The following is a 13,723-nucleotide window of genomic DNA, read 5'->3' as shown; positions in this document are numbered from 1 at the left end:
CTATTCCTTGTGTTTTGATGTGTAGCATGTGCAAAACTTTATAGCCTATTGTTATTGCTTTTTACTTTCCTAAATACAATAATTGTCCACTTCACGGTTCAGCTGTCAGAGAGTTGAGCACTACATGCATCAGGGGCATGCATAGGCCTATTGGCTTAGGTTAGGTGTCAGAGAGAGAGAGAGAGAGAGAGAGAGAGAGAGAGAGAGAGAGAGAGAGAGAGAGAGAGAGAGAGAGAGAGAGAGAGAGCTACGGCACCAACATGCATTTCTTTATGCTTGTCAGATAGACTACTGCGACTGCTATACAGAAGGAGGCTAATTCGTTACGTTTTATTATAAAGATAAGCATAATATTGTTTGATTATAAGAGTAACTTTGGTAGGCCTAAAATATTCTTCCTAACCTCAAGTTCAACTGTCGGAGTCAGTTGGAGAGCAGGAGGGCACTGCCTTCATATATTAGGATGCAGTATAATAAGCTAATAACCACACCAAACCTTCACAAAAGTTTCTAAACTTTATTAGGGTAATATCAAAAGTGCAGTAAGTCAGGCCATCGTTTATAGGGAAAATACGAGCAGGATATTATATCGCGGCAAGCGCATCATACAGTTGGAACTTCATTTGGCCAAAGAAAATGGCTCAGCGGAATGAACCAAAAACCTTGTGAACTGGTTTAAACGACAACATTTTTTGAACAGGCTACATTGCAGCATTTTCAAAGAAAACCTAGTGCCTACCGTAACCAACAAATGAAAGCAAGATTTATTTTACAAAAGGCTTACTTATAACCTATCTTAAACTAAATACGGAGCACACATTTAAAAAGACAGATCAAACTTAATTTATACAAAGAAAATGTCTCGTTTTGCATATTTAAAGAACTGGTTTAAATAGGCCTACTATAATAACAATGATGTACTTATTGTACATCATTGTTATTATAGTAGGCCTATTTAAACCAGTTCTTTAAATAATGATAAACAAATAATTATAAATATGAAAAAAATAATTGAAGTTCCAAAATTGCATCCTACAGTACCTGAATAGTGAGGTGTGTGACAAAAAAGTATTCTGCTAATATCTTCTATCATGTAAATTATGTAGAATTGCATGAAATGCGTTTATAAAAGGCTGCTAAACCAAATTCTCCGCGTGTGGAAATCCTGAAAACCTGTCTGCTCAACTGTATGCCACTACGCAAATACAATTATAGATACACACACACACACACACACACACACACACACACACACACACACACACACACACACACACACTCTCTGTCTCTCTCTCTAAAGCACTAAAGCCTGTAAGGGCCTCCAATTACTCTGATCTAAGGGATGACCTCTCTCTGGGTCTGTGGGGGCCATTTTACATGTCAATGCCTGAAGAGGAAGCAATGAGAGCAAGTACAGCACCACTGGGAAGCATTAGAGAGAGACAGCCCTGCCAAGCCGAGGAATAACTGTGGGTGTACAGTAGTTCACAAGGTCGAGTGAGCGGTGAGCACATGATGGGACTACTGTAGATCTGGGGATGACAAAAAACAAAGGCCAGGTGTCTTTCATACAAAACGGACATTTGATTTTGTTAATCTACACCAGACGCGTTCATAACACGCCGGTTAAAATATGAAAACTGTGAACCAACTATATTAATTTGGGGCCATGTCAAAACATTTAGCTAGTTGCTGTTGCTAGCTAATTTGTCATGGGATATGAACATTGGGTTATTATTTTACCTGACAAGCATATGGTCTTCTTTTTAGCTGGTTCTTTGAAGAATTTTGACACGGAGACATAGAAAATCGTGTTTCTCTACTCCGACCATTAATCCATCGATAAAAAGGGAAAGGTAGTTAGTTAATTATCTTTGATTCATCTCTCCGTGTTTGTCTTTCAAGCAGCCACGCGGGTTTGTATCTTCCTAATATCCAATAAGGAACGGACTTGCAGCACGCAAAGCATCCCAAATAGATCCAAGTTGTATTTTAGCACTTGGCTACGCAGACGCTCGTTTACGCACACGAGCGGTATGGGTGAAATGATTGAATAACATGTATGTGCACATTTATTTTGCAATGGTCACGTGCACAACGTGGCCGGTGTGCTTTGCATGTAACAGTATTACAAATAACAAGATATCCCCACAACCAAAGGGAATTCCCCACGTATTAAACATTGTTAACACTTTACATTTGTATTTATTTAAACTTTATTTAACTAGGCAAGTCAGTTTAGAACAAATTCTTATTTACAATGACGGCCTACCAAAAGGCAAAAGGCCTGCTGCGTGGACGAGGGCTGGGATTTTAAAAAATTATATCTATATATAATAATAATATAGGACAAAACACACATCACGCCAAGAGAGACAACCCAACACTACATAAAGAGAGACCTAGACAACAATATAGCATGGCAGCAACACATGACAACACAGCATGGTACAAACACAACATGACAACAACATGGTAGCAACACAACATGACAACAACATGGTAGCAACACAACATGGCAGCAGCACAACATGGCAGCAGCACACAACATGGTACAAACATTATTGGGCACAAGACAACAGCACAAAGGACAAGAAGGTAGAGACAACTATACATCACACAAAGTAGCCATCACTGTCAGTAAGAGTGACCATGATTGAGTCTTTGAATGAAGAGATTGAGATAAAACTGTCCAGTTTAAGTGTTTGTTGCGGCTCGTTCCAGTCGCTAGCTGCAGCGAACTGAAAAAACGAGCAACCCAGGGATGTGTGTTCTTTGGGGACCTTTAACAGAATGTGACTGGCAGAACAGGTGTTGTATGTGGAGGATGAGGGCTGCAGTAGATATCTCAGATAGGGGGGAGTGAGGCCTAAGAGGGTTTTATAAATAAGCATCAACCAGTGGGTCTTATGACGGGTATAGAGAGATGACCAGTTTACAGAGGAGTATAGAGTGCAGTGATGTGTCCTATAAGGAGCATTGGTGGCAAATCTGATGGTAAAGAACATCTAGCCGCTCGAGAGCACCCTTACGTGCCGATCTATAAATCACATCTCCGTAATCTAGCATGGGTAGGAGGGTCATCTGAATCGGGTTTAGTTTTCATAATGTCTTTTAGCATACTCACTTCAGCACCTGGCTTTAAAATAGCCAAGGGGAAACGGTATGAAACTGTACTCATTAAGGGAACTTGAAAGACTTGAAAGACTAAAGTTCCATTCCATTGTTTAGTTTTCCTTAGGATATACTATTGTGTTACCACTGTAAAGCCACTACACTGCGTGTAGAGTGACAGAGACATTCAGTCCCTTTTCTGGTAAAGTTTCATTTGAATGTAGGGTTTTAGCCGACTGAGCTAAAGCCTAGGCATAGACAGGTTACACACTTGGTTCAGCTTTGGCAGGAGACGTGTGGTTGAGTCCCTCCAGAGAGTCACTGCTGTCCTCCTCTAGGATGTAGTCAAAGTTGAGGATGAACATCATGACCATGCCCTCCTCGTTCTTCACTGGGATGATGTGGGTGTTACACAGGAAGTCAGAGCCTACGGGACAGGAAACAGGAAAAAGAGACACGGGTTTCACACTAGAGCTGATGCACATTGACATTTAGATATCTTTGTCCAAATAGGATGGTTTGGATAAAGGAAGGTGGGGAAAAAAGAGAACAGAAGGGAAAGGTCAAGAGAGAAATGTTTCTGGTGTGTGATCTTCTCAAATATTGATATGCATCTTTTGAAAAAAATGTCCTCATTCTGCAAACATTGAGTTATTCCAAACTAAAGGTATTTAGTAAGAAGCCCTATATGAATTCAATCCATTATAATCAGAAGTATGCTGAGGCTGGTAAAACATTATTACTGTTAACATTATACTATCCTAAGAGACTCTCATTGTCAAATGCATTCAGTCTTCCTCCCTAATTCTTAGTCCCTTCCTGTGGATGAGCGATCACTAAAACCCCAAAATGGATTGTGTTAATACCAATTATGGTTCGCTGCAATCAACCTAATCCCTGTCTCATTAGCGACATTTAAGTCATCGCCGGGACTCAAATAAACGAGACAACGTCATCTTTTAATGTGTAATTAACATGTGTTAATGTTCCCCATTCATCATAAGGCAGCATTCCACCCAAGAGTTAGCGGTGGTTTGTGATCGAAGCCCAGTTGGCAGGATATGACTGGCGCATTCCGTATGAAAAAGCAAAACGATGCACTTAAAACACTCGGGGTTAAATTGAGATGGAAATAGCAGACAACAACACTAAAATAGTCCCACAGGTGTATTTCAAGCACACTGAAAACCCTGAATGTGCATTACAAACGATAAGCCATGCAGGACTTGTACGCTTGCATTGGTCACTGTGTCAAAATGAATGAGGGACACTGAGAGATGAGAGTGAAGACAAATAGATTATGTTTAACGTGTCCTCTGCCTACAATGGAGGTGGAATCGCTGTCATTACTGTGATGGCCTGTGTCACAGGCGTATGTTTTATATATAGATCATACGGCATCTCTTCTCTTAAAGTGCTTCTCTCTCAAGCGCATGCAGATCAAAGTCCTGCTGTCACCGCCAGCCTAGTAATAGCTCAGCATGGTCCCAGGAGGCAACCAGCCCTGACAGTTTTACGCCATGAAAAACACACACATTTACATTTCACCAGACACTCTTATTCAGAGCGACTTACATTCTAATACTTTTTTCATACTGGTCCCCCGTGGGAATCGAACCCACAACCCTGGTGCTGCAAGCACCATGCTCTACCAACTGAGCTACACACACACACACACACACACACACACACACACACACACACACACACACACACACACACACACACACACACACACACACACACACACACACACACACACACACACACACACACACACACACACACACACACACACACACACACACACACACACACACACACACACACACACACACACACACACACACACACACACACACACACACACACACACACATAGGCACACACTTACAACACCAACAAACACACACTTACAACACCAACAAACACACACTTACAACACACACACAAACGCAGACACACACACACGCACGCATGCAAGTAAGTACACACATACACACACGACCAAGAAACACTACCCTGTCCCCTCCTGTCTGTGTCACCAAACAACAACAGCAACACCAGCGACCGACCAACAGTCCGATTGTTCTCCCCTCACTGGGGCTTCATAATCTATTTGGGGCCCCAGAATTCTCTAGGCCCTAATAGTAAGTCAGTGCCAGCAATATTGGGGTGTGCATGGTGGCCGGGGTGTGTGGAAGCTGGGATGGTATGGAGGCTGGGGTGGTTTGGAGTCTGGGGTGTGTGTGGAGGCTGGGTATGTATGGAGGCTGGGGTGTGTGTGGAGGCTGGGTATGTATGGAGGCTGGGGTGTGTGTGGAGGCTGGTGTGTGTGGAGACTGGGGTGTGTGTGGAGGCTGGGTATGTATGGAGGCTGGGGTGTGTGTGGAGGCTGGGGTGTGTGTGGAGTCTGGGGTATGTATGGAGGCTGGGGTGTTTTTGGAGGCTGGGGGGTGGTATGGAGGCTGGTGTGTGTGTGGAGGCTGGGTATGTATGGAGGCTGGGGTGTGTGGAGGCTGGGGTGTGTATGGAGGCTGGGGAGTGTATGGAGGCTGGGGGGTGTGTGGAGGCTGGGGTGTGTGTGGAGGCTGGGGTGTGTGTGGAGGCTGGGGTGTGTATGGAGACTGGGGTGTGTGTGGAGGCTGGGGTGTGTGTGGAGGCTGGGTGTGTATGGAGCTTGGGGTGTGTATGGAGGCTGGGTGTGTATGGAGGCTGGGGCGTGTGTGTTGTGAGGGTGTGATGATAATGATGGTGCTTTATAAACATTTCATCGTGCAATCTGGATTGACCTTGGTGACACTAGATTTGCATGTCTGTCTTTGCATGTGAGTGTGCTTCTGTGTGTGTCTGAGTGTGGTTCTGCGTTGTGGCGTGTGTGGGTTAAATCAATCTCTCTCAAGTTCAAATTATTCAAATGAGAGTTATTATCATGAAGTAGTCATGAACGGAGCAATCCCATATGTAGCACTGCAGAAATCCCATATCAATCACGGGGTACAAATGCTTGCAAAATACAAGCACACTATCTATCTATCTGTCTGTCTGTCTGTCTGTCTGTCTGTCTGTCTGTCTGTCTGTCTGTCTGTCTGTCTGTCTGTCTGTCTGTCTGTCTGTCTGTCTGTCTGTCTGTCTGTCTGTCTGTCTGTCTGTCTGTCTGTCTGTCTGTCTCAGTCCCTCCCTCTCTCTCTCTCTCTCTCTCTGTGATGTGAGAAATAAGATAGCCACTCAGCCTCTCTTCAGGAAGACACCTGATGTATTATAAACAGACTGATCAAAAGATCACCGCAGGTGCTGATGCTAATTTCTGCCTGTTCGCCTGCATATTCAGACTCAACAGCAGATCTGACACACACACACACACACACACACACACACACACACACACACACACACACACACACACACACACACACACACACACACACACACACTTACAACACACGTCTGGAGGCTGGGGTGCGCATGGGGGCTGGGGTGTGTGGAAGCTGGGGTGGTTTGGAGGCTGGGGTGGTTTGGAGGCCCGGGTGGTTTGGAGGCTGGGGTGGTATGGAGGCTGGGGTGTGTCTGGGGTATGTATGGAGGCTGGGGTATGTATGGAGGCTGGGGTGTGTATGGAGGCTGGGGTGTGTGTGGAGTCTGGGGTATGTATGGAGGCTGGGGTGTGTGTGGAGGCTGGTGTGTGTGGAGGCTGGGGTGTGTATGGAGGCTGGGGTGTGTGTGGAGTCTGGGGTATGTATGGAGGCTGGGGTATGTATGGAGGCTGGGGTGTGTGTGGAGGCTGGGGTGTGTGTGGAGTCTGGGGTATGTATGGAGGCTGGGGTGTGTGTGGAGGCTGGGGTGTGTGTGGAGGCTGGGGTATGTATGGAGGCTGGGGTGTGTGTGGAGAATGGGGTGTGTGTGGAGGCTGGGGTATGTATGGCAGACATATCAGTGTGGATGACGGATTACCACCTCAAGCTGAACCTCGGCAAGACGGAGCTGCTCTTCCTCCCGGGGAAGGACTGCCCGCTCCATGATCTTGCCATCACGGTTGACAACTCCCTTGTGTCCTCCTCCCAGAGTGCTAAGAACCTCGGCGTGATCCTGGACAACACCCTGTCGTTCTCCACTAACATCAAGGCGGTGACCCGATCCTGTAGGTTCATGCTCTACAACATTCGCAGAGTACGACCCTACCTCACACAGGAAGCGGCGCAGGTCCTAATCCAGGCACTTGTCATCTCCCGTCTGGATTACTGCAACTCGCTGTTGGCTGGGCTCCCTGCCTGTGCCATTAAACCCCTACAACTCATCCAGAACGCCGCAGCCCGTCTGGTGTTCAACCTTCCCAAGTTCTCTCACGTCACCCCGCTCCTCCGCTCTCTCCACTGGCTTCCAGTTGAAGCTCGCATCCGCTACAAGACCATGGTGCTTGCCTACGGAGGTGTGAGGGGAACGGCACCTCCGTACCTTCAGGCTCTGATCAGGCCCTACACCCAAACAAGGGCACTGCGTTCATCCACCTCTGGCCTGCTCGCCTCCCTACCTCTGAGGAAGCACAGTTCCCGCTCAGCCCAGTCAAAACTGTTCGCTGCTCTGGCACCCCAATGGTGGAACAAGCTCCCTCACGACGCCAGGACAGCGGAGTCAATCACCACCTTCCGGAGACACCTGAAACCACACCTCTTTAAGGAATACCTGGGATAGGATAAAGTAATCCTTCTAACCCCCCCCCCCTTAAAAGATTTAGATGCACTATTGTAAAGTGGTTGTTCTACTGGATATCATAAGGTGAATGCACCAATTTGTAAGTCGCTCTGGATAAGAGCGTCTGCTAAATAACTTAAATGTAAATGTAATGTAAATGTATGTATGGAGGCTGGGGTGTGTGTGGAGTCTGGGGTATGTATGGAGGCTGGGGTGTGTATGGAGGCTGGGGTGTGTATGGAGGCTGGGGTGTGTGTGGAGGCTGGGGTGTGTGTGGAGGCTGGGATGTGTGTGTGGAGGCTGGGGTGTGTGGAGGCTGGGGTGTGTGTGGAGCCTGGGTGTGTGGAGGCTGGGGTGTGTGTGGAGGCTGGGTGTGTATGGAGGCTGGGGTGTGTGTGTTGTGAGGGTGTGATGATAATGATGGGGCTTTATAAACATTTCATCGTGCAATCTGGTTTGACCTTGGTGACACTAGATTTGCATGTCTGTCTTTGCATGTGAGTGTGCTTCTGTGTGTGTCTGTGTGTGGTTCTGCATTGTGGCGTGTGTGGGTTAAATCAATCTCTCTCAAATTCAAATTATTCAAATGAGAGTTATTATCATGAAGTAGTCATGAACGGAGCAATCCCATATGTAGCACTGCAGAAATCCCCATATCAATCACGGGGTACAAATGCTTGCAAAATACAAGCACACTCTATCTATCGATCGACCGACCGACCGACCGACCGACCGACCTACCTACCTACCTACCTACCTACAGTGGGGGAAAAAGTATTTGATCCCCTGCTGATTTTGTACGTTTGCCCACTGACAAAGAAAGGATCAGTCTATAATTTTAATGGTAGGTTTATTTGAACAGTGAGAGACAGAATAACAACAAAAATATCCAGAAAAACGCATGTCAAAAATGTTATGAATTGATTTGCATTTTAATGAGGGAAATAAGACTTTCACCCCCTCTCAATCAGAAAGATTTCTGGCTCCCAGGTGTCTTTTATACAGGTAACGAGCTGAGATTAGGAGCACACTCTTAAAGGGAGTGCTCCTAATCTCAGTTTGTTACCTGTATAAAAGACACCTGTCCACAGAAGCAATCAATCAATCAGATTCCAAACTCTCCACCATGGTCAAGACCAAAGAGCTCTCCAAGGATGTCAGGGACAAGATTGTAGACCTACACAAGGCTGGAATGGGCTACAAGACCATCGCCAAGCAGCTTGGTGAGAAGGTGACAACATTTGGTGCGATTGTTCGCAAATGGAAGAAACACAATAGAACTGTCAATATCCCTCGGCCTGGGGCTCCATGCAAAATCTCACCTCATGGAGTTGCAATGATCATGAGAACGGTGAGGAATCAGCCCAGAACTACACGGGAGGATCTTGTCAATGATCTCAAGGCAGCTGGGACCATAGTCACCAAGAAAACAATTGGTAACACACTACACCGTGAAGGACTGAAATCCTGCAGCGCCCGCAAGGTCCCCCTGCTCAAGAATACATATACATGCCCGTCTGAAGTTTGCCAATGAACATCTGAATGACTAAGAGGACAACTGGTGAAAGTGTTGTGGTCAGATGAGACCAAAATGGAGCTCTTTGACATCAACTCAACTCGCCGTGTTTGGAGGAAGAGGAATGCTGCCTATGACCCCAAGAACACCATCTCCACCGTCAAACATGGAGGTGGAAACATTATGCTTTGGGGGTGTTTTTCTGCGAAGGGGACAGGACAACTTCACCGCATCATTTGACAGGGCCATGTACTGTCAAATCCTGGGTGAGAACCTCCTTCCCTCAGCCAGGGCATTGAAAATGGGTCGTGGATGGGTATTCCAGCATGACAATGACCCAAAACACACGGCCAAGGCAACAAAGGAGTGGCTCAAGAAGAAGGACATTAAGGTCCTGGAGTGGCCTAGCCAGTCTCCAGACCTTAATCCCATAGAAAATCTGTGGAGGGAGCTGAAGGTTCGAGTTGCCAAACATCAGATCAGCCTCGAAACCTTAATGACTTGGAGAAGATCTGCAAAGAGGAGTGGGACAAAATCCCTCCTGAGATGTGTGCAATCCTGGTGGCCAACTACAAGAAACATCTGACCTCTGTGATTGCCAACAAGGGTTTTGCCACCAAGTACTAAGTAATTTTTTTTCAGAGGGGTCAAATACTTATTTCCCTCATTAAAATGCAAATCATTTTATAACATTTTTGACATGCTTTTTTCTGGATTTTTTTGTTGTTATTCTGTCTCTCACTGTTCAAATGAACCTACTATTAAAATTATAGACTGATCACTTCTTTGTAAGTGGGCAAATGTACAAAATCAGCAGGGGATCAAATACTTTCCCCCCCACTGTATCTATCTATCTATCTATCTATCTATCTATCTATCTATCTATCTATCTATCTATCTATCTATCTATCTATCTATCTATCTATCTATCTATCTATCTATCTATCTGTCTGTCTGTCTGTCTGTCTGTCTGTCTGTCTGTCTGTCTGTCTGTCTGTCTGTCTGTCTGTCTGTCTGTCTGTCTGTCTGTCTGTCTGTCTGTCTGTCTGTCTGTCTGTCTGTCTGTCTGTCTGTCTGTCTGTCTGTCTGTCTGTCTGTCTGTCTGTCTGTCTGTCTGTCTGTCTGTCTGTCTGTCTGTCTCAGTCCCTCTTCCTTTCCCAGCCCTATCTTCATCAACCTCTCTATCCCTCCCTCTCTCTCTCTCTCTCTGTGATGTGAGAAATAAGATAGCCACTCAGCCTCTCTTCAGGAAGACACCTGATGTATTATAAACAGACTGATCAAAAGATCACCGCAGGTGCTGATGCTAATTTCTGCCTGTCCGCCTGCATATTCAGTCTCAACAGCAGAGCTGACACACACACACACACACACACACACACACACACACACACACACACACACACACACACACACACACACACACACACACACACACACAGCCTACCAGTGGCATTAATTAGGCGGATGTTCCCTGTCCAACTAAATGTAATAGGCCATGATGAAGCTGATTTACATGGTGCAATGTAATGGGAGAACACACCTGCAAACACAATACATCCCTGAGGAAGACCTGGGCCTGTATTCTTGAAGTGTCTCAGAGTAGGAGTGCTGATCTACGATCAGGTCCTCTCTGTCAGTCCAATCTTGTGAAAATGGGCGCTGGTCTTTACAGTATTGTACCTAGTGGGTATTTCTGTATACAGTAACATACAACCGCATTATTGGAAACTTACTATAGTAGAATTCTGTCTATATTGTTTACTTAAAAAATAACATGAACATATTTTTTTCATTCAAGTAATGATTTAGCATTTGAACGATTTAATGTTCTTCCTCCCCCTACAATCTCTCTCCTCTACTGAGTCAGAGGAGGGGGCTGAAATCAGCTGTTTCCAGCTACAATAGTCATTTACAACATTACCAATGTCTAGCTAGTGATGGCCAAATGTTAGGGCTATACATGCCACAGCAGGTGTAAATGTCAGGAAGAGAGAAAAGACAATGTGTTTTTATTCAAACTACATTGACGGTAGTTAATTGAAAAGCAACAATGATCTCACAAATTCAAGATACATTTCGATGTTTGTCCAACTGCAGCATTCGCCACGTTGAGAAAAGTTCAGGAAAAGGACGATTCCTAATAATTTATGTTATTTCTCCTATCCCAGTCAAGTTTTCGACGTCTAGTTGAAATGAGTCAAACATTTTCAACTGCTACTGTAGTGACTGAAGCCTTGAAATCCATTTGATGAACAACAGGGGGTTTGGGAGTGTGTTCCATCATTCTGAGTTGAAAGGTTGTGTGTGTGTGTGTGTGTGTGTGTGTGTGTGTGTGTGTGTGTGTGTGTGTGTGTGTGTGTGTATGTGTGTGTGTGTGTGTGTGTGTGTGTGTGAATACACAACAAAGTGTCCTATGTGTGCTTACTGCTCATAAATAAATATAGCATTTGGGGAAATTTCCGTTTCAAGATGCTGGAAAATGTCATTAGATTATATTTCCACTATCAATAATTAAAACAATGGTGTTCATCAAGAGGCTCCATCTCAGCAGCTGAAGCACACAGGCAGTCAGTCCCTGTTCCCTTTAAGAGAGAATCATCAACCCTGTCAAGTCATCTTCTCTCTCTGTCTCTCTCTCTCTCTGTCTCTCTCTCTCTGTCTCGCTGTCTCTCTCTCTGTCTTGCTGTCTCTTTGTCTCTCTCCCTCTCTCTCTCTCTCTCTCTCTGTCTCTCTCTATCTCTCTGTCTGTCAGTCTCTCTCTCTGTCCCGTCCCCCCCCCTCTCCCCCTCTCCCCCTCCATCTCTGCCAGTTCCACAGCTTCTACCATCTACACTACAGTACAACAACCCACCTAGGAGATAATTGCGTATGGATAGTTCTTGACAGATGGTTCCATAGATAGGTATATACTGTGAACGTCCCTGCAGTGGGAGTCATTTTAGATTGCACTCTCAGAGGACAGGGACGGTGGTGGGAAGTTAGAGTAGCGGGTGGTAGGGAAGTGACACTGATGAGAGCTGAGGCATGCAGCGATTGGGGAGCTAGCTGATGGTTGGTACCGTATTGGCCTGAGGGCAGAAACCACAGTAGAAGCTAATTCCTGACAGCTGCCAGTGCAGGGGAGAGGGAGAGAGCTGTTTCAAGAGCTGCTCCGGACGAGATTATTTCACCTCCGTAGTGAAAATCGCAGTCCCTCTTCTAGTTAACCTGTGCACTGTACAGTACCGCACTTCAATTCCAAGTTGTTGTCGGGATTAGACGTTTTTAAGGCAATTGACAAGGAAAGGAGGAAGGAGAATCCACATGCTGCTTGGTCCTTTTTTATCTGTGTATCATTTCCTACTCCAGCACCTTCATGTTGGATGTGCATGTTCTTCCTTTCTCTTCAATTGTCAAAGCTTCCTTAATGGTTGACTAGACGCTTTCCGCCCACCTTAAGAGAGAGAGAGAGAGAGAGAGAGACACTCAAGCAGCCCATGGAGGCTCCAGAAATGTAATCCTCCCTCCAGGGGACATTTAAAAACACAAAGAGAGGAGAGCAACTGATCCTGGAGGGAAGGGAAAGTGTTACTCTACCCCAGGGTTTCCCCTATGTCCTAACTCCATTAGGCGGGCCCCTCCCATGTAGCTCTGTGTCCTTGCTCTGGTTTGTATTCGCTAATGCACAACATAGCAAAACGCTTCGCAACTAAAAAAACAAGTGTTTGTTATTGGACCGGTTCAGTTAGTTGCTCCCTGTTTCCGTCCATTTTTCTTTCATTTGGTGCCTGGTAAATACGACCCTGTCTATGTCCTGAATGTATTGATGAGGTGATGCTACTTTTGTTTTGTTCATCTGTTGGATGCATTCAGCACCGTACAGTGTCCCTGCAATCGCAAATGGCCGACTTGTCTAGAAAACCATGGAGAGTGATTGAAGGCTCAGTGGGTTCTAGAAAGAGCGGAGCAAGAAATACACTGAGTATACAAAACATTAAGAACACGACAATTACTGACCAGGTGAATCCAGGTGAAAGCTATGATCCCTTATTGATGTCACTTGTTAAATCCACTTCAATCAGTGTAGATGAAGGGGAGGAGACAGGTTAAAGAAGGATTTTTAAGCCTTGAGACATTTGAGACATGGATTGTGAATGTGTGCCATTCCCGAAGGTGAATGGGCAAGACAAAACATTTAAGTGCCTTTGAACGGGGTATGCTAGTAGGTGGCAGGCACACCGGTTTGTGTCAAGAACTGCAACGCTGCTGGGTTTTTCACACTCAACAGTTTCCCTTGTGTATCAAGAATGGTCCACCATCCAAAGGACATCCAGCCAACTTGACACAACTGTGGGAAGCATTGGAGTCAACATGGGCCAACAACTCAATATTAGGAAGGTGTTCCCAATGTCTGGTATACTC

At 45.5% G+C, this 13,723-nt stretch overlaps 1 protein-coding gene across 4 annotated transcripts in view; it reads right to left on the bottom strand.

The window, feature by feature from the left end:
• The window catches only part of LOC115179733 (potassium voltage-gated channel subfamily H member 7-like), an 84,374-nt gene that overhangs the window by 51,237 nt on the left and 19,414 nt on the right, over window positions 1-13,723 (bottom strand). For all 4 annotated transcript variants that reach the window (XM_029741433.1, XM_029741434.1, XM_029741435.1 and 1 more), the window contains exon 3: window positions 3,386-3,541. In XM_029741433.1, the coding sequence (XP_029597293.1) occupies window positions 3,386-3,541 (156 nt within the window). The remainder of the gene's footprint in view (window positions 1-3,385; window positions 3,542-13,723) is intronic.

Source organism: Salmo trutta, chromosome 39, assembly GCF_901001165.1.
Source record: "Salmo trutta chromosome 39, fSalTru1.1, whole genome shotgun sequence".
NCBI classification, from domain to species: domain Eukaryota; kingdom Metazoa; phylum Chordata; class Actinopteri; order Salmoniformes; family Salmonidae; genus Salmo; species Salmo trutta.
Note: the sequence above shows the minus strand (reverse complement) of the source record. Positions and strands in the feature narration are given on the sequence as shown.